Raw genomic sequence first — 20,578 nt, 5'->3', positions numbered from 1 at the left:
ACCCCTCATAAGTGGTGGAGTCATGTTTGTCTCCAGGTCCCACCAACCTAAAAGCCTGGCTCCTGTGTCTGAATTGAATCTAAACTCAGTTCTTAACACCCTGATGAGATAGGTGGGGTGACCATTCCAATTTTATGGGAGGGAAAGCTGGACCAGTAGAAGATAGAGGACGTTCCCAAGGGCTGAACAAAGAAAAACAGTGTTATATCTGTGTTTTGGCACCTGTTTCGTGCCAGGCTCTGAACCGGCACCTTAAGGGCACAAACTCAATTCTCACAGCATTCCACGAAGTGGGGATGGAGGGAGGTGGTGTAGTCTGGTGATCAGGAGCTCAGACTCCAGAGCCAGCTGGCTGGGGCAAATCCAGCTCCCCCACTTCCTGGCTGGTGATCCTCAGAAAATTCCTTAACTTCTGCATGCCTCAGTTTCCCCATCCATAAAATGGACCACGATAATGGTATTTTGCTTACACCTGGGTTTGTTGTCATGATTTCCTGAATGAGTCATACAAAGCACTTAAAACAGTACCTATCTCAGAGTAAGTGTGAACTCAGAGAGGCAGGGAAGCCGCCCAAGATCACGCAGAGATAGTGGCAGAGCCAGGATCATCTGATCCCAAAGCCCTTGCTTTCTAAATCCTTCTTTGGAGCATAGTCTGGGGCCAAGGGAACAAGGGTCTTTACCCCCAAATACCTGGCCCAACCCGGATCTTGTCCTTTATGAAGTGTGGGGCTTCCCAGGACTTGCCTCTCGCCTCTCCCCTCTCCCCCTTCCCTCCTCCCTATTTCTCCCCCTTCCTCCTCCCACTTGTCCCCTATCCCTGGCCCTCCCCCTCCTCTTTCTCCTCCCCCTTTTCTTCATCTGCTCCTACTTGGGCAGAACAGAAAGCCTTGGACCTCAGTTTATTTCCCTTCTTGTCCGCCTCTGGGCCTCAACAGCTATACACCGAGGGATGTGAAGGTTACTAGCTTCGTATCTGCATGGGCTGCGACAGATTCTCCGAGCCTGAGTGGACATTGGCGAGTGCCAGGGGTGTTCCTCCCTGTCAAGGAGGGTCCAGGCTCTTAGCTCCACACCTGAGGCAGCTTTACTGTGCTTGGGTGAGAGACAGGTACCCTGGCCTTGGGAGCTGTGACCCCTCCACCCAGCCCAGCCTAGACCAATTGGCTCCGTAGCCTGCAACAGTGCCTCACAAACTGGTTTTGCTCTGGCTGGCAGCCCAGACTTGCCTAGACGGGAGTGGGTTCACAGTTAACTCCTGTCCCAGACTGGGCTAGGCTCCTGTTAGACTCTTCCAGAGTCTTGGGCATTATTGCCACTGCCTGCAGGGAAAGCAGCCATGAAAGCAGCTGTGCTGCACCCATTTATACCAGCAAGCCCTTATACCAGTTTGGTGGGAGCTGATGGCCGATCAGGCCTGGTCCTGTTGTCACCACCTCTAACAAAGAGAGAACCCAGAAAGTCAGAGCTGCGCAGCTCCCTCCTCAGTGGATAAGCCCAACTCCCTCCTTGTACAGATGGAGCCCCCGTGAGGGGCCGGACTTTTTCAAGCATGCTATTGAGTTAAGGACCAACCGAGAGGCCCTGAGTTACCAGGGGTGAGGCTGGCAGCTGTATTTTTCCCGTGGGCTCACAGGGGGCCAGAGCCAGCTATGGGAGTGGGTGCAAATGAGGAAACGACAGGTAGCGGGGCTGGAAGCAGGGAGGCCGGGGCTCTTGCCTGTGTCCTGCCTGAACTGCCCACGCCCCGCTCACGTCTACTCTTCTCTGTGACAGCGGGAGGTGGGTTCTCTGCTCTGATGACCTCTATGACCTGGCATGATTCTGCCCCCTCTCTGGGCTTCAGTTTGCCCATTTGTCCCTATGAAGTTGGGCTGGATCATTCTTTCGGCAGGCATTTGCTGTACGGAGCCCCTACTGTGTGCCAGGCTGCATGCTGGGCTCGGAGGATACTTCGATGAACAAGGTCCCCCAGGTGTTGGGGCTTTAAAAGGTAAGGGCTGGAGGTCCTTCTTGGCGTGGGAGAGCTACCTCCCAGAACAAAGGAGACTTCGTCAGACCCAGACTGACGGGCCCTGTGTCCTCCTGGCTTGCCCGCAGCCAGCATTCTCTAGTCTTCTGTCCTTTGGTTTACTGCCCACTTAGGAGCTAGGACCCCAGGTCAGACCCTAGGACGTGTGCCAGCTCCCAGTAGGAAGGTGGTCCTAGCAGATGGGAGGAGGGGAAGCCCTTTGAACCCTAGCAGGCTTCGTCCAGCCTCGCAGGCGGGTCCCCGTATGAGAAGCCAGCCCATTGCCCCCACCAGGAGCCCTCACCCAGAGCCTGGGAGCCGACTCAGCTCCTTGGCAACATGCTAAGGAATTCAGTCGCTGAACACGCTCCCTTCCTCTCCCCTCCCACCGCCTGCCTGCTGCCTGCGGGGGCGAGCGAGGCAGAGGCAGTGGAGCCCGGTTATAAACCGCGGCAGAGCTCAGGCAGCGAGGGGACAGCACGGAGCCCCGACGAGGGCCCCCACCGCCTGCCCCGGCACCCCCGGACCCCCTCGACCATGGCTCTTCCACCTCTCTCGTGGCTGCTCCGTTTGACTGCCCTCTGCCATCTGATCGTGCTGCTGGCTGGTGAGTGTGGTGGACTCAGGCATAAGCGGGGTTGGGGAGCCCCCAGCCCCACTTCTGCCCCTCAGGCCTCCATGAGAGCCCCCGGACCCTGCCCGGGTAAGGCTGAGATCCGTGGCAGCCCCTTCCTGACTGACATGCCGGAGGGGGCTGGGCATCTCCCTGCTGGTGGTCCCGGACTCAGGGCTGCCCCTCCGGCTGGAAAGATTTACCATCTCCGGAGACTGTCCCTGCCTGGCCCAGTGAGCAAGGTGGCGACAGCATGGCAGCACAGAGAGGTGGTGGGGGCAGCACAAGATGCCGGTGTGGAGGGGTGCCAGGAGGTGGGGCTGTGGGAAGCCCGAGGATGCTCTTGGTGGGCGCTGGGGTGGGAGGCCTGGCAGACTGTGGGCCGGTCTCCCTGCACAGCCCTGACTCCTGAGTCTCAGCTTGGCCCTGGGCTAAGCCACAGCTGGGACTTTCTCCTGCCCTGATTTCAAGTCCTTCCCAGGAGTAGGGGGCCCAGGACCAGTGGAGGTCAAGGTCATTGCAGCTCATGAATTCGGCTCATCACTGTTCCTCTGGCCTGTAGCCCCCAGTCCCTCTGCCTGTGTCTCCCCCATGATACTGCCTTTCTCCTACCAGCATAGCTTAGAAATGTTTGCACCTCCAGTCACTTGCTTTCTGGAGCCTGGGACCTGATAAGGCATGATGTATCCATCCCACCCGACATGAGTAAGATGGAGGCGCAAAGAGGTTTAGAAACTGGCCTGAGGATGCACAGCCAGCAAGTAGGGCAGGAGAGGGTAAGACCGGGTGCAGGAGAGAGTGTGGATGCATGCTCACCACATCTGTGCATCACACTGCCTTCAAGAACCGTTTGAGTCAGCCCCATCCTCAGGGAATACCCGGGCCATCCGGCAGGTTGGGGCTCAGAGAGGGTGGGAGGCTGCCTTAGGGCACACAGCCAGGCTGGGAAAATGAGAACCGGTCTCCAGCTTCCAGAGCACCTCCGTGGAGCAAACTGTCCCCCGAGTCCCTCTATTTGGGGAAAACCCACCAGTGGGGCAGAGAGCAGGTGGGTGGTGTGGTGCGGGCCTCGTGCCGCTGGCCCTCCTGCTTCCTGGGCTAGAACACTGAGCTCCGAGGGGTTTGGGGATAGTGGGTACTGGAAGACGTGGACTCCGATGGAGGTTGCTTTGCCATAGCCCTGACCCTGAGTGGGGTCTTACCTTCTTTGGTCCCAGCTGCTGCACGTTTAAATATAGCTATTGCCTCCACGTGGTGAGGCTCTAATGTCTATGAGGACGCTTTGAAAGTGGGAGGAGGAGGGATTACTTATACGAAGCTGGGGGTGGAGGCCTTCTATGTTAGGATGGAGAGGGGATCCTGGGGGCACTCTGGATGCTCTGTCCAGCAGCCCGAGGCTTCAGAATCATCAAGTTCCTGCCCTAATCTTGGTCACTGGTTTTGCTGGGACGTACTCACATATTTCAACCTTTCTGAGCCTCAGTTTCTCCTCCTTTAAGACTGGGCACTTGGCCGGGCTCATCTTGGAAGTCCTTAGCCACACTGACATTTGTGCCTCTGAGAGAGCCCCTGGGAACCCCTGCAGGACTAGGGAGTGGTCCACAAGCCAGAGAGGCCTGGAAGGGGGCTGGGGACTTCGTGGCTACTGCCCTGGCCGGTGCAGGGTGGCGGCGTCAGTTCCCAAATGTGGGTTTGCAGGGCTGTGTCAGGCAAGAGGCTCTTCTGCTTTATATAACAAACCTGCAGATAGAAGTCAGAGCAGAGAATTTTTCTCCCCAAGCGCTGACGCATTCACTCCCACTCAAGCTCCAGCAAGAAAGAGAGAAAAAAAAATCTGAATTAAGCTGCTGTCGTCTGCCCCCCTGGTTAGGGTGTGGGTGGGGGGAAGGCAGGGGAGGATAAATCCAGGTCAGGTCCAGGCCCAAGTCGAACTTAAATTAAAAGTCCTCTATGTCTCCGTTGGTTAGGATCTCATATGTCACAAAGCGCTTCCTTGTGCATTTTGTTGATTCATCACTGGCCGAGCACCTACTACGTGTCAGGCACAATGCTAGGTGCTGGGGCCACATCAGTGAATACAACTGCCAGAGATCCTAGCCCTCGGCGTGCTGAGCATCAACTGGAGAAGACAGACGGTCCTCAAAATAAACAGATTTGGTCTGTTAGAAGGAAAAAAGCGCTGTGATTTTAAAAAGCAGGGAGTCGGGGGTGGTGGGGAAGGTGTTGAGGTTTTAAGTAGTGGGTCAGGGAAGAAGGGGGCGTTGAGGGAGCTGGGCGGGGACGCATGGGTGTCTCCAGGGCAGCACTCCTCAGTGCGGGATTCGGCCTCCAAGGGGACATTTTGCAATTTCTGGACACAGTTTTGGTTGTTACATTTTGGTTGGGGGGTGCTCGGACACCTAGTACATAGAGGCCAGGGACGATGCCAAATGTCCTCACAGAACAGCCTCCATAACAAAGAATTATGTGGTCCAGGATGTCAGTGGTGTCTGCTGTTGAGAAAACCCTGCTCTAAGGGTCCAGGTATTTTTAAAGCTTCATTCTCATAACTATCCTGCAAAGCAGGTGTTATCATGTCCATTTTACAGGTGAGGGAATGGAGGCTCAGAGAACCTCAATCACTCGTCCAGGACACACAGCTGAGCAATGGCTCAAGCCTTCTCTACCACCCAAATACCCAGAACATTCCCATCTTTTCCTGCCTGTAATCCTCCAAACAGTCCTTGAGGTCCAGCCTAATGTACACCTCCTCTAAGAAACGTCTCCTGATCACTTGCAGCTGGAAGTGGTCTCTCCCTCCTGTAAACCCTGGCACATTTGGGGTCTGTTCTGGAACATGGTGTTTTTACCTGGTGTTTAAGGCAGCCCAGAACAGCGGATGTCTAGGGGCTGGGAGGAAAACCAGATCTGCCACTAAGCAGCTGTGTGGCTTTGGGCAAGTCATTAAACCTCTCTGATTCTCAGCTTCTGCATCTTTAGAATGGGGATAAAAATCATCCCTTTGCAAGAATTAATGAGAGCAGATGTGTGTGTGCTGAGCATAAGGTCCAAAACACAGTAGGTGTTCTACTAAGAAAAGCTCTGATACTTTGTGGTTATGTCTTAGCTGTCCATCAGGCTGGGAGACTTCTGAGGGCAGAGATGGGCCTTGTTCATCCCTCTACTCCTCACAGGGCCTGGCAAGAGCCAGGTCGGCATTTGTTGATTGACTGAGTAAACATGGTGATCTGATAGCATTCATTGGGATTGAGGTGCTCTCTTCAAGCCCAGCACCAGCACCTTCGGGAGAAGGAGCTCAGGGTTAAGGATGAGAGGGTCTGGGTCTTTGCAGATACTCAAAAGTAATTCAGACAAGTGTTGCCTGAATCAGGAAGTGGATGGATGAATGGATGGATAATGAAAGATGTGTGAGTGGGCTGGTGAGAGATGGAGGGGTGGGGAGATGAAGGGGGCGGAGGATGCGTAGGGGATGGACAGGTGATGAGTGGTTGAGTGGGGCACAGATAGACTGATGGACCAGGGTGAGTGGAGATGGATGGGAGGTAGACAGGTGGGTGGCAGGGAATGGGTAGGGGATTGACAAGGGGGTGGCAGATAAATGGATGGATGGATAGATGGATGGGGAGGTATGTGAAGGGATAAGTAGATTGAGACATTATTTCCTTCGATGAATATTTATATCTACCTTATGCTGGATGCTGGGAAACACTGTGACACCAAGACGTACAAGGTCCCTGTCCTCCTGACACTCATCTGACAGGTAATAGATGACTGGCTGGTGGAGGCATTATCTCCAGTTAAAGAAAAGAAAATTTCAGCTCTGAGAAGAAAAGACCCCCCAGTTAGTTCCACAACCTTCTCAAGCGGAACCAAGAACAGAGCCTGGCCGGGGCCATTCAGGCACCACGGCAGAGGGCGGAGACTTTAGGACAGGCCGCCTCTGCGGCTCTTTAAGCCCTGGAGGTGGGCAGTGGAAGCAAGTCAGAAGAGCAAATTGACCTGCCCGAGCTTATCCCTCCTGTCCGCCGGACAGCCTCTCCCGGGTCCAGGCCATCTGGGGGCACCATTTTTCTGGGGATTCCTCTGGAAGTCACCGGGCCGGCTCCTGGCTCTACTCAACAGGACCTGGGGGGGCTGCAGCTGAGTCATTCTGAGGTCCCATTGTGGGAGAAGGAGGGTGATAAAGCGCCTTTCACATCCTGTTTCCTCAGAGAGAAAGGGCTACCGGTGACTCAGGGACCAGCGGCAGGGAGCCCGCCGCCCACCTCGGGGCTACTACTGCTGCCCCCTGATGGCCCAGCCTCACCCTGCAAGCCCTGTACCCTCTTTCCCACAAAGCAGGGTGGGCCGAGGCAGGGGAAATGATGAGAGAAGGGGTGGCAGATTCTAGAAGGTGTGTGTGCACGCCTGTATTTGGGAAGGCGGAGCGTGTTTGGTTTGCGTGTCCACACACATAAGTATTTGTGTGTGAGCTGTGTGTGTTTTGGTGGAACCCCGGGGGGGTCACCTGGGGCCTCCCTAGCTCTGCAGAGCTAAATTAGTTTGTTCCCTCAGCTCCACTGCCCTGGAAGTCCTGGCCTCTAGATTTTTGCAAAACCCTCTAAGGTCATGCTTCAGGGGCATATGACCTTGACCCAGATCTGACACTCAGGTTCTTCCTCATTTTTTGCATACCCCTCTAGAGCTTACAGCAAACACAGTAAATTTTGCTGGAGATTTTAGGGGAAGGTGGAAATGCAATGCAAACCACTTCAAATGTTTATATAAAATATCTGGGTTCTCAGCTATCTGTTGGGTCACCGTCATTCTGTCCTGGGGTTTCTGTCTGGCTCCACGTGGGACGCAGCCATCTGCAGGCCCCCGCCCATCTCACTCTGTCCCCACTCCATGTACAACGCATCTCCATTCCTCCTCCTCCTTACGCCTGCTCCCAGCTTGCCCTGGGAATCCAAATGGCCCATTGCGTTCCTCCCAAGAAAGTGCTTCCAAAATCATCCTGGCTCTTAATGGCAGAACAAAGGATCACCTACTCAGCACACTCCTTAGAAGGTGGTTGTACTTATATATTTAACAAATTTTATTATCCGCTATGTGTGCCTGGTTGCATGTATGCCTTTATGTGTTTTTTTGGGGGGTGGGGGGCATATATATATGTGTCATTGTGTTTGTTGCTATGAGTGTACGTGTGTGTCATAGGGTATACACGTGGGCTGTGGATGGACCGAGGTCTGGGTGTGTCCCAGAGGTTGCGGCTGAGAGGGACGGATGGGATATGGTTGGGAGGGGGCGATAGTTGAGCAGGTGACTTTACTGGAGTAAAAGCATGGTGGGGGGAAGGGCAGCGCCCTGGGCCCAGAAGGGCCGGGAGCCAGGCCCGGCAGGAGAGCCTGTTCCATCACTTGCTGGCTGTGTGACCTCAGGCAGATCCTTGTCAGTCTCACACTCCTCTCTCCTGGGTGAACCAACTATAGCGATTTCATTTTTAAAATTAAACACAATGTGCCAGGCAATAAGAGCTTTATAAGTAAGAATTCATTTTCATCACCTTACAGCAACCCTCTGAGGTAGGTTCTATTGCTGTCTCTATTTTACAGGTGGGGAAACTGAGGCATAGAGAGGCGTGGCCGGGGACAGGGGGCTGAGGTCAAGGGTGTGGGGCATCGGTTCTGGTTTGGGGGGTGCGCGGCGGGGACAAGCTGGCGTGGGGCTGGGAAGCCAGATGCCCATGGACAGTCCTGCTGACTGGGGGCCTCTGTGGGCTCAGGACAGCACCACGGTGTGAAGAAGTGTAACATCACGTGCGGCAAAATGACCTCGGAGATCCCCGTGGCTCGTCTAGTTCACTACCAACGAAATCAAGAATCATGCGGCAAACGTGCCATCATGTAGGTACTGCTCTCTTGGCCTCTGAGTTCCTTTCAGGCCCCGGGGGTGGTTCCCTGGCCTCCGCTAATCCGTGTCCACATCCTGTCACCCAAAGCTGGGCTCTTCTCTTGCTCCTGACCTGCTAGCCTCCTCGCCAATCTTACTATCTGTGCCACAGGGCAAAGATGAGCTGTGGCTTCCTGAACGGCCGTGGCCTGGAGATGCCACCCAGGGTGATGATTCCTTCTGGGCCAAAGGGTGTTTATGCAGCCCTCGAACCTGCTGGATTTCATGGGGGATGAAAACACGGTGCTCTGAATGTGCAGGCTCCAGACGCCAACAGATCTGGTGCAAATCCTGGCTTCACCACTTACAGACTGGGTGGCCCTGGTCATGTTGCCTACCCTCTGCACTTTAGTTTCCTTATCTGTAAAATGGGTAGTTTGGGGAAGCTGAAAAGAGATAATGAAACTAAAGTGCTTGGCAGGGTGCCCAGAAGCTGCTGGCAATAGGAGAGGCCAAGGTTATTATCACCATTGGACAGATGGGGAAATAGAATCCCTCTGAGACTTTGGGGAGGGGTCAAGCCAAGCCAGCTTCCCCTCTGGCTGTTGGGATCCCTGGCCATCGTGGCTGCTTGCTCCTCTGGGGTCCTTCTTGGGTACTGCCAATCGCCCAGCCCTGAGGCCTTTCCCCAGGACTGACCTTTGGGTCTTAAAGCGGCCTCAGCCAGACTCAACCAGACCCTGAGTCTTGGCAACAGGAAATGGCCAGTGGGCCTTTGAAGTAGGGTCTCAGCTAAAGGAAGTTGTACTTCCTCCCACTGATTGTTACTAAGAGGAGCATGTCTGCTACTGCCTGACCTCTCTGCTCACCTGTCAAGACTCGCTTCCCCCAGACTCCCCCACGTATATGTTTCTATTTTGTAGGCGAAGGGGAAGTGGGACGCTCCAGAGAGGGAATGATGGCACTAGGGCAGCACTGCACCTGTGGGGCCTACAGGGTCACGCTTGCTTTCTGGACCTCTCTGGCTTCCTAGCATACTGGAGCCAGGCACATTTACATTACCTCTCTGAGCCTTGGTTTTCTCATCTGTAAAATGGGGGTGCACGTGGTAGCCATCTTACAGGATGGGTGTGAAGTTTAACCAGGCAAAATGCCTAGCACAGGTCATGGCGTGGAGCAAGGGTCCCCGCCAGCTCTGAGCTGTGGTCTCGGTAGTAAACCGGCCACACGCAGCTTCAAAGGAAGTTCAAGATTTGGATGGCGCTCAGGGTCCCAGCAGGGCCACCATATATAGGGTCGGAGCTCCCTAGGGGCCCTTTCAGTCTGAGGATACACACTAGGAGAAGAGGGTAGAGGTCCGGAGGGCAGCCTGCAACCGAGGGAGAGGAGGAAGAGGACGTTATGACATCGAGTCCTTTCCAGAGTGAGGAGGCCCCACCACCAAGCTTGCCAGAGAACACCGGTGACATCTTCTCCCAATCAGAAAACTTGCAGCCCACAGCCCCCACCTTCATGTTAATGACATTATTATTAACATTGTTATTATTTTGCTGATCTCCTACTCTGAACCAGGGGCTTTACATCATTTTCATCTTCTACAATAACACAGAAGTAGGGTGACCCACTTGTCCCAGTTTGCTGGAATTTTCACAAAAAGACCCGCATCTTGAGAACGCCCTCAGTCCCAGTTTTTCTGGGATGGTTGGTCACCCCGCGGAAGGTAGGACTCTCTTTCCGGTTCTCAGGTGAGAACACGGAAGTTCCATAAGCTGAGCTGCCCCAGCTAAGAACTCGTAGCTCCCAGCTAGTAAGTGGTGGGGGCAGGGTTTCTAGCCAGGTCTGCTCACCTGCAGTGCATGTGCGTGATACCCCTACTCCGCATGGCATCTGGGCATCACTGGGTCCCTCGTCTTCCTTCCTTGCAGCCTGAAGACCATGAAGGAAAAGTTATTCTGTGCTGACCCGCAGGAGAAATGGGTCCAGAAAGCCATGGAGCATCTAGACCGCAAGGCTGCTGCTCGGGCTCCAAATGGCGGCACATTCGAGAAGCAAATCGGCGTGGGTGAGCCCAGGACCAGCCCAGCCACCAGGGGGATGGACTGGTCTGAGGCCTCAGAGACCAAATTCACAAGCGAAAGCAGTAGCCAGGAGGCACAGAGGGCCTTCGGGACTTCCCCAGAGCTGCCACCAGTAGTGGCTGATTCCAGGGGGACCAGGTCCCCCTCCACTTCAAAGACTCCGGATGGAGGGCCCGAGACAACTGAGCTTTTCAACAAGCCTGCCGTCACCACCACCACGTCTTGGCAGAGCTCTACCGCCTACCAACCTGGGGCAGACCTCGAGGCTGACGGGAAAGCCTCTGAGGCCCCCTCCACCCAGGCCCCCTCCACCCAGACCCCCTCCACCCAGGCCCCCTCCACCCAGACCCCCTCCACCCAGACCCCCTCCACCCAGACCCTCCCCACCCAGGCCCCCTCCACCCAGGCCCCCTCCACCCAGGCCCTCACTATTTCACACACAGTCCCAGAGAACAACACTGGGTCCGAAGGCCAACCTGGGTGGATCAAGGGACAGGACCCCACGCCAGAGAACTCTCTAGGGTCCAAAGAATTGGGTCCCACTTCAGCTCACACGAATGCTGTCATGGGGCTCGACAGCGTGTCCGATGTCTTCGTGGTCCCTGTATCCTCTGAAGGGGTCCCCAGCACGGATCCACTGGCCTCTGGCAGCTGGACCCCCAAGGCCAAGGAGCCCATTCACGCCACCATGGATCCCCAGAGGCTGGGTGTCCTCGTCACTCCCATCCCCGACTCCCAGGCAGCCACCCGAAGGCAGGCAGTGGGGCTGTTGGCCTTCCTCGGTCTCCTCTTCTGCCTGGGGGTGGCCATGTTTGCCTACCAGAGCCTTCAGGGCTGCCCCCGCAAGATGGCAGGAGACATGGTGGAGGGGCTTCGCTACGTCCCCCGGAGCTGTGGCAGTAACTCGTACGTCCTGGTGCCAGTATGAGCTGCCCACCTGCCTGCATCCAGTTGTTCAACTCAGCTGCCTGGGGTCCCCCATCCTCACACTCACCCTCACCCAAGAGTCTGGCCCAAGCTGGAATGACTGGAGTGAGGAGGTGGGATCCTCTGGGCGGAACTGCCCCCAGCTCCTGGAGGCCACCCTTGACCATCCTTGACCTACTGCGGACCGAGGGGGTGGCCTCCACAACTCGCTCCAATGTCCCAAGTCAGAAAACTCCCCTCTGCTGTTGGCTGGTTAGAGGGTCCCTTAGATACCGTGCCAGCCCCAGTGAACAATTATTTATTGAACGCCCGGCCCCTCTGACCCATACCCCTGCGGGTACCACAATCATCCCTTCTTACCAACGAGGCTTAGGCCAGGCCCCTTCTCCCCACTCCCTCAGACCTCATCGTGTCTCTCGGTCCCGCTGTGGTTGCCAGTCACCCCGGCCACCTGCGGTGCTAGCTCCCCTGCCCCCTGTATAGACCCCATGCCCCAGCCGGGGGCCTGTCTTTTCTTGCATGAGGCTAGTGTGGTGTTTCCTGGGACTGATCCCGGCGAAGGATCTGCCCTCAGGTAGGCATCATGGGAATGGGAAATGAAGTTATCCAGTGGTTTTGATTCCCACCCGCTGCCTTGCCCCGTCTGTGCTGTGAAGGAGCATTGACTACGAGCGTGAAGGTCGGGGGGGTCTAGTCCCAGGCCCACCAGCAACCCATCAAGGCATTCATACCTCTGGTTTCCCACCTGTGAAAGGGGAGAGGGACAGCAAATATGTGGCAATAGCCTGTACCCCTGGCAGGCATCACTAGTTGATCCAGAGACCCCTTTCTGCAGACCCCGGGGGCAGCCTCTCAACCTTCATCAGAAGAAATGGTCTCTGCCAATCGATGAGACCGGCACTTCCATGGACGCTGGGACCTGGAGGTCCTGCCCCGTTGTCAGCAGTGTGGGCCCCCTGGCGGGGGCTAGGCTGGGGTACTTGAGGTGCAGAGACCAACTTTGAAGGCCCCCCCTCCGGCCCCGCTGGCTTTGAGACGAGTGACAGGCTGAAAGAGGAGGGGAGGCCTGCAGGCTCCGAGAAAGGAGCCAGGGAGCGGCTGCGGCTCCTTCGCTTCTTCGTTAGGGACCCGAGTCAGGCATTTTCTCTTTCTTTCCTGCGGCCTGGGTCCTCTTCCACCTCTCGTGCCCTGAAAACACTGTCCTCTGCACTCTGATTTCTTCTCCCCTCACCTTCGTCTGCCCCGCAGGCAGGGCCAGGAATTTCCATGAGATCAGAATCCACCAGGGAAAGCTGAGGTTCCCGTGTTTACTTCTGAAAGGGACTCTGTCTTGTGGGCAGGGGAGGGAAGCTGTGGGCATGAAGTCAGAGGTTCTCTTTTTGGCACTGAAGACTCGGGGCAGGCCTGGATGGGGCCGAAGGCTCACCGGGCCGGCCAGCACCCCGCAGTCAGAGCCGGACCTGCAGGTCTCTCAGGTCCCTGGCGGCAGCTCCCCACCTCCCTCCGATTGTCTCTGATGGTGTTCTTTGCCCTCCACCAGAGGGGTGTCCCATGGGCTAGGCTTCCCCCAGGTACAGGTGACATGCTCCTTTGTAGACAGGTGCTGAGAGGAAGCACCCAGGGCTCCGGTCCACAGAGAGGGAAGCCGTGTTTCCCTGCCGGCCTGGCTCTCCTGCACTCCCCTGCAGGTCATGGCACAGGATGTTGGGGCCTGGCTCCGGTTGGTGGCACTCTGACAGCTCAGAGAGGAAGACAGCGGATCTGAATGCACTTTTGGGGGCTTCTCTGGCCTGGGAGCCTTCAAGGGACGGGCACCCATGAAGGGGCTCCCCTCTGTGAGGAAGCAGCTGGGGAAAGCGTGTCCCCCTTCCACGGATTTTGTGAGCTCCGCCAAGCAGGACAGGTACAAAGACAATTTGGGGAGGACTTCAGAAGGAGTTGATTGATCCTTTTGCTTTTCCAACACTATCACCAATGTCTGTGCCATTTTGTATTTTACTAATAAAATTGAAAAGTCTTGTGAATCAAATAAAGTTGCTTTTCCTAGGGCAGGCTCAGGACCAGAGCCTCCGGAGGATGGAACAAAGGAGAGGCCAAGACTCTCTGGGAAAGCGGGACTTCCCTGGTGGTCCAGTGGTTAAGACTCTGCGCTTCCACTGCAGGGGGCATGGGTCAATCCCTGGTCCAGGAGCTGAGTTCCCACATGCCAAGCTGTGTGGCCAAAACAAAGAAACAAACAAACAAAAGACTCTCTGGAGAAGTACTGGGGACCCGTGGGGCAGAGGGGCAGGATCTTGACAGTCAGCAGGAGAAGGGGGCACTGGGAACGGGGCTGGGGAGGGTTGAGTCTCTGGCCTGGCTCTGCTCTGCCCAGGTATGTGACATTGGGCCATGTATAAAATCAGGTGTGAGACTTCTGGTGGCTCCCATCCCTGGCAGGAATCAGAATCCCTTATGAACCACCACCCCACCCCTGGCCCATGTCTACTAAACCACCATCTTGGGGGCCTTGGTATCACCATTAGTGATCTAGTGACCCACAGGAACAATCTGGGCCACATTTTCCTCTTTACTGCCTTGACTCATTGCTGGTCCAGATAAAGATCAGAGAGGGATTACTCCTCAAGGGGTGTTCATTGATATGACCCAAGTATAAACCTCCAGTGCCCGAGGTGGCATCATAAGAGCTGCTCTGTACAGTTGTGTAGGTTGGAAAGTGTACAAGGTGCCAAAGGCCAAGCCCAGCTTATTATTATACAGTATATCATGGATTCTTAGAGGCACATTTTTTTTTCACATTGTGACATCTTTGGAATTGGGATTTGTCCTACAGTCAATGACATCACAGTTTAATTGACAGGTCTTTTGTTCTTTATTAGTAGTTTATTAAATATCAGAATGTTTTGCAATCAAAGCCATCTTAGATTCGATGTCTACATGGTATTTTTAAAAATTAGAGGCAACATTTAAAAATCAGGAAATTGGGTTTCCCTGGTGGCGCAGTGGTTGAGAGTCCGCCTGCCGATGCAGGGGACTCGGGTTCGTGCCCCGGTCCAGGAAGATCCCACATGCCGCGGAGCGGCTGGGCCCGTGAGCCATGGCTGCTGAGCCTGCGCGTCCGGAGTCTGTGCTCCGCAACAGGAGAGGCCACAACAGTGAGAGGCCCGCGTACCGCAAACTAAATAAATAAATAAATAAAAATCAGGAAATTACACACACCAGCTCACTTTTCTATGTTCTCTCAGGTGATTCAGAAGGTCTGGTCCCACTGGGTGGTTTAACCCCCAGGATGACAGTGGGCAGGGCCTGAGCAGTGGCTGCCCCTTGAGAGGGGGCAGGCCAGGCTGAGAACCCCCAGTTTTCTACCATCCTTTCCACCTCTTGGTGGTCTGGACCCTGTGGCCATGTCAGTGGCCATTTATCATCACCGTTCTCTTGTTTTTCTTATACTAAGGATATTTTTCTCTGAGCCCAAGTCTTCATCAAAAGTAGGACAAGGAAAGACAGAATATGATGGGCACATAATTTTTCTTACACATTGCTTGCCTCATTTTCCTACCTGCCAAGCCCCATAGACATTTGCGTTTGAGGTTCCTGCAAGAATCTGAGATCGCTGCCTCTGCGCCAGCAGCACGTTCTATTTATTTATTTTTTTTCTTGGCTGCAGCCTGCGCGGCATGCAGGATTCCCCAGCCAGAGATCAAATCCACGCCCCCTGCAATGGAAGTGGAGTCTTAACCACTGGACCGCCAGGGAAGACCCTGCAAATTCTAGTACTGCCCTTAGCAGTGTGCAGTAGCTCTCCCGTTCCACCCCAAGTCCAGTCCCTCCTGCTTCTGCCCATTCCCACCCCTAGGAAGGAGCTTGGAGGCAAAGTCACAGCCCTACAGCCTCTCCCCGAATACCACCCTTTCAGCAACATGAGACACCAACGGAGGCTTTGAAATGAAAATGCTTGTCCCTGTCTTTTCATCACATTCTCAGATAAGGAACTCTTCATGTGCCAGAAGAGGATGGAGAGTGGGGAAATTTTATTCCCCCTCAGTCCAGAGCACCTCCCTAGGGACGCTGGGATGTTTGTGTTTTATTTTCTCTTTCAGTTACAGAGCTAAACTTTAGCTGAAGCGATGCCTCACAGTTAGTGCAGAGTTTCATAGAGACTTGGAGGCCTCTGAAATCTTGGATAGAGCAATCAGGGCTCTGAGATATAATAATAAAAATATTATTATTATTAAAATAGCCATTGTTTATTTAATGTTTACCATGTGCCAGGCAATATACTAGGTTCTTTACGTACCAGGGCTCCCACCTTACAAATGACGAGGGTAAGGCTTTCAAAGCGTACAAGACTTGCCCAAGGTCACACAGCTTGTAAGCAGCAAAGCTGGGATAGGACCTGAAGTCTTTCTCCAGGACTTCAATCTTAATTACTATTTCTGAAAGCGTGAGCCACAGATTGTCAAAAGTACAGACTCCCGAGCCCCGCTTCAGCCCTGCTGAATTCAGACTGCAGGGGTGGGAGAGCTGGGAATCTTCAAGCAGTGGCCCCTTCCCCCTCCTCCCCTCCTCTCCCCCTCCCCCACTGCCCTGCCTTCCAAATTAGGGGATTTGGCTCCTAGCCAAAGTTTTAGAGCCCTCTGCACCAGGCCAGCCCACCCCCACCCCTCCCAGGTTTGCAGAGTCCTTTGGGTGGTAGCTACCTGCATTCTTCTCACCCTCTGCCCTTTGTTGTTATTCCCCTTTCGCTCTTCTTTGTTCTCTGTACATTCCCCAAAAGGGTGAGGCCAGACAGAAAAACACAGACACAAATGGCTGGGAATTTCCAGCACGAGGCTGAATAATAGGCATCTGAGTGTGTGTGTGAGTGTGTGTGTGTGTGTGTGTGTGTGTGTGTGTGTGTCTGTGTGTGTGCCCCTGTGCGACTAATAGCTCAGGAGACCACCCCGTGCCCCATTTACTTCTTCTCAGTCATGTGCTTTCCTGGATAAGTAATGTTTCAGCTGCTGGGATTAAAGTAGAGATCTAGGGCTAGGCTGGCTTTCCCCAGATGACTGCAAACTTCAGCGGCCAGACCCATGCAGGATCTCATTAATCTCACCAAGTCGGCTGGTGATGGTGATGCCTCTGAACCTAGGAGAATTCCAAAGCAGGGAATGTTTTGGAAGAGATGCCCCCTCTTACCTTCAAGGGATCTGTTGCCCCCAGACGACAGAACAGAATTATTTATAATGAGCCTCTTGTTTTTTATCCATACAGGAGTGTAATGTAACATGGTGATCTTTGGCTGTATGACTTTAGGCAAGTTGCTTAACCTTTCCGGGCTTTGATTTTCTCCTCTGTAGAATAGGAATAATAACAACTCTCCTCGTAGGGGAAGATGTCATAAGATAATCCTTGCTGAACACTTAGAAAAATGACGTGCCTGTAGTGAGTTCTCGGTAAATTAGAATCTATGATCAGGCGATAGATATTTCCAAAGGGTTCGAAACATCCTATTTCTATTCACTTTTGCTATTGGTTACCCAAACAAGACTATAGCATTATAGGATGTGTATAAAGAAAAGCAGTCTTCCTGTTTTCGGTAAAGATGAAGACATGTTATAGTGTCAGCAAGCAGATAAAAATCATTTGTAATTTGCATAATTTTTTCCCTAAGCTGATAGATGCTGTTCAAATTGGTGTAACTTTTTTCCTCTAAATTGCTTTTGAACTTGGCAAGGTCAAAACTCATGAACCCCAAGTAATTAGAAGCAGACTAGCAAGACGCCTGAATCTTAGACTTGGACAGGATGGGAAGTTAGTTTCAGCATCAGTCTCTCTGAGTCGTTCTGGCTTACTGCCCCTAGGCATTCAAGAGCACTGCTCTTCTTGCTGCCTTGGCGTTGGTGAGATGCCACATGACCAGTTCTGAACTGGCAGTGGGAGAAAGGTTTGTCAAACCAGATTCAAACATTTAATTATCAGTGAGAGAGCCTTCAGAACTTTTAGTTCCTTGGGTCCAGAACTTGGCAATATTCCAGAAAATGACAGGTGCGTTACCCTGGGTCCCAGAGTGAGGATGACTTAGAACCTCCAGCCAGAGAAAGAGCCCCAGCAGATCTATGTGGAAGAAACAAAGCTTTGTGGTTTTAAACCACTGAGAGTTTGAGGCTACTTGTCATTGCAACATAACCTAGCCTATCCTGATTGATGCAGCAATCAGGAAGAAGAAATATATTACTTGGTCTAAGTAGGAATGACTTGTCAGTAATGTGCATGACGCTGTTAAAAGGCTCGAACCATTCCCTTAACTGGGGTAAACAAGCTTTCCGTTATCGAGCTCACCTGTCTTCACTTGCTCTCTTGGCAGATGGGATGAAGTTCATCCTTAGCCCACCGGCTGTTAATGGATTTATCTGGGATTCTCACTGAGTGGAGCTGGAAAGGAGAAGGGTTTTGTAGTTGCGTTGAGATACACTGATACTCGGGAGTTCTAATGACTCAGATACGCTGGTGATCACTGCAGCAGACAAGGAAGGAAACAGAGAGAAGAATATTAAAATGATTGAGCACCGGCTGTTTACCAGATGATCTTCATTAATCAGTCTTTCACGTACCTCCTAAGCCCAGAAGCCCAACCAGTGTAACCTAGGCCTGTTGGCACAGAAATCGAGCATAGTTCTAGGGACTGACAAGTGCATGTTCCGTGTCTTTGTTTTCCTAGAGGATTTCAGCTGGCCCGCTGGCTCCAGGCTCATTTCCCCTGATGCGGGTTCCCCCGTTCTCACTCTACTCCCCCACATCACCTTTGGCACACATTTTGTTTTGTTTTTTTTTACATCCTCAAGTCAATCTTCTCTCTCATACCTCTGAGCCATTGCACTGGCTGTTCTCTCTTCCTGGAATAACTTCCCCCTTCCCTGTTGCCCTTGCCAACTCCTACTCACCCTTTGGTCTCAGCTTAGATGTCACTTCCTCCAGGAGGCCTTCCCTGACTTAGCTTAATGAAGGCTCCCTGCCACGGGTACTCACCTCACCTGCGCCCATTGTATCCCTCATGTGACCCAGCTTGTTTCATGGTGCTTCCGTAAGACCCGTGAGAGCAGGCATGTGTGTGTCGTGTTCCCTTTGTGCCTCAGTGACCCCCACAGGTCCTGGAAGAAGAGAAAGAGGGGAAGGACCAGGGCCCACAGCTGTCTGTGTCCATTGGCCCTCTCTGACCTGGTGCCTGTGCCACACCCCTTTCTGATTTATTCAAAGCCCGCCCATCCATGGCGGGGAGGTGCATTTCAAGGCATTTCCTGGTGAAAATATTTAACTGCCTCAAAGGGACGTCAGAGACTGAAAGTGGCCTTCTGTGAAAATGTGTTCAAGTAACCCTGGAAACTCTCTGACCCTCCGCCATCTCGTTCTGGTCAAGAAATTGCTCCTTAGGCCCAGCAAGGACCCCTGGGAAGCCTGGACTGGGTCAAGGCTCTGATTGTCACCCAAACGCACAGAGGGGCGAGCAGGTCGAGGGAGAACCTAGCATCCTGGGATCTCAAGGGTCTCAGCGTGGGCGCCTCTGCCTGGCCTGGCCACTTTCCTGGGTCTTCCCTTCTCCTCCCCAGCCCTGGTTCTCACTGTCCCTGTGCAGCCTGCTTCCTCGTTTTTATATATCATCATGACTGCCATCAACATGATGGAGTTGAAGTCCTGTCGGCGTGAACACTCAGAGGCCAGGTACGTAGGCCCGGGTCCTCTTTCCAGGGTGTCAGGAGCAGAAGCCGAGGGGCCCCTGGGTGGGAAGGGGAGCAGGGGAAGGAGGAGAAGTTGTTCATTTACGGCCAGAGACACCGATGAATAGGACACTAGCCTCCTCCTCCTCGGGAGGCTCACTGTCCCTGTCACACACCACTGTGTGCCTTCGAATGAATTCTCTCATTTATTTATTTTATTTATTTATTTTTGGCTGCACTGGGTCTTCGTTGCTGCGCACAGTCTTTTTCTAGTTGCGGCGAGCGGAGGCTTCTCTTCGTTGCGGAGCACAGGCTCTAGGCGCGCGGGCTCAGTAGTCGTGGCGCACGGGATTAGATGCTCCGCAGCATGTGGGATCTTCCCGGACCAGGGCTCAAACCCGTGTCCCCTGCATTGGCAGGTGGATTCTTTTTTTTTTTTTTTTTTTTTTTTTGCGATACGTGGGCCTCCGACCGCCGCGGCCTCTCCCGTTGCGGAGCACAGGCTCCGGACGCGCAGGCTCAGCGGCCATGGCTCACGGGCCCAGCCGCTCCGCGGCATGTGGGATCTTCCCGGACCGGGGCACGAACCCGCGTCCCCTGCATCGGCAGGCGGAGTCTCAACCACTGCGCCACCAGGGAAGCCCCCAAATTTTCTCATTTAAATCCCTTCCTCAGGTTTCAGATGATGTCCTACTAATAGGAGCCCCATTTTCTAGATGGAAGTGCTGAGGCACAGACCGATTAAGGGAGCTTAACTTGACCAAGCCAGCAGGCAGTCCAGCTCCAGAGACCCCACTCTCCTTTTTGTAAATTGTAGTATAGTTATTGTATGGAAGAGCATACAATATAAAAAGAAAGAAATACATTGATACCTGTCAACACACATGACTCTCAAGTTCAACACTGCAAAATGTGAAAGTACAGATACAATATGACAGTGTTAATATGAAGCATAAAAACATGCATGAACAGTGCTATATATTGTTTAGGGACATACACCTATTAGTAAAATATGAAGAAATGCGTGGGACTAATGGATGCCCAGTTCAGTTTTCTCTAATGCATAGAGGGATGGATTAGGAGAGGCACACAGGGCTGCCGTGAGCAGTAATATTGACTCTTACCTGGTGGTGGGTTCATGGCTATGGTTAATGGTGCTGGTGTCCCGCCCAGAGCCCCACTCCCTTCGGCTGCTTTTACTTCTAATTCTCACTTAGAGCCCCTGCGGGGCCAGGCAGAAACTCCCTGGGGGACCGTGCCTGACATCACACCTTCTCTGGGCTTCCATCCCTTCCCTGCCCTCATTCCCACACTCCTCCCCATCTCCCCTGAGAGCACGTCCTTAATGAGCCCAACCTCAGACATCGGAGACAGCCTGTCA

General features: G+C 53.6%; 1 protein-coding gene across 3 annotated transcripts; it reads left to right on the top strand.

The window, feature by feature from the left end:
• Window positions 1-1,359: 1,359 nt before the first annotated feature.
• Window positions 1,360-13,533, top strand: CX3CL1 (C-X3-C motif chemokine ligand 1). 3 transcript variants are annotated; one of them, XM_004264924.3, is made up of 4 exons: window positions 1,360-1,598; window positions 1,895-2,618; window positions 8,389-8,509; window positions 10,421-13,533. In XM_004264924.3, exons 2-4 carry the CDS (start codon window positions 2,351-2,353, stop codon window positions 11,499-11,501), a joined length of 1,470 nt encoding a protein of 489 aa, XP_004264972.3. In that variant the 5' UTR covers window positions 1,360-1,598; window positions 1,895-2,350; the 3' UTR covers window positions 11,502-13,533. The 3 variants fall into 3 exon arrangements, with proteins under 3 accessions (XP_004264972.3, XP_033274902.2, XP_033274903.2); XM_033419011.2 differs by lacking the exon at window positions 1,360-1,598 and adding an exon at window positions 1,651-1,782; XM_033419012.2 differs by lacking the exons at window positions 1,360-1,598; window positions 8,389-8,509 and having other exon boundaries at window positions 2,485-2,618.
• The last annotated feature ends 7,045 nt before the right edge of the window (window positions 13,534-20,578 follow it).

The sequence above is a fragment of the Orcinus orca genome, chromosome 20 (genome assembly GCF_937001465.1).
Source record: "Orcinus orca chromosome 20, mOrcOrc1.1, whole genome shotgun sequence".
Lineage (NCBI taxonomy): Eukaryota > Metazoa > Chordata > Mammalia > Artiodactyla > Delphinidae > Orcinus > Orcinus orca.
Note: the sequence above shows the minus strand (reverse complement) of the source record. Positions and strands in the feature narration are given on the sequence as shown.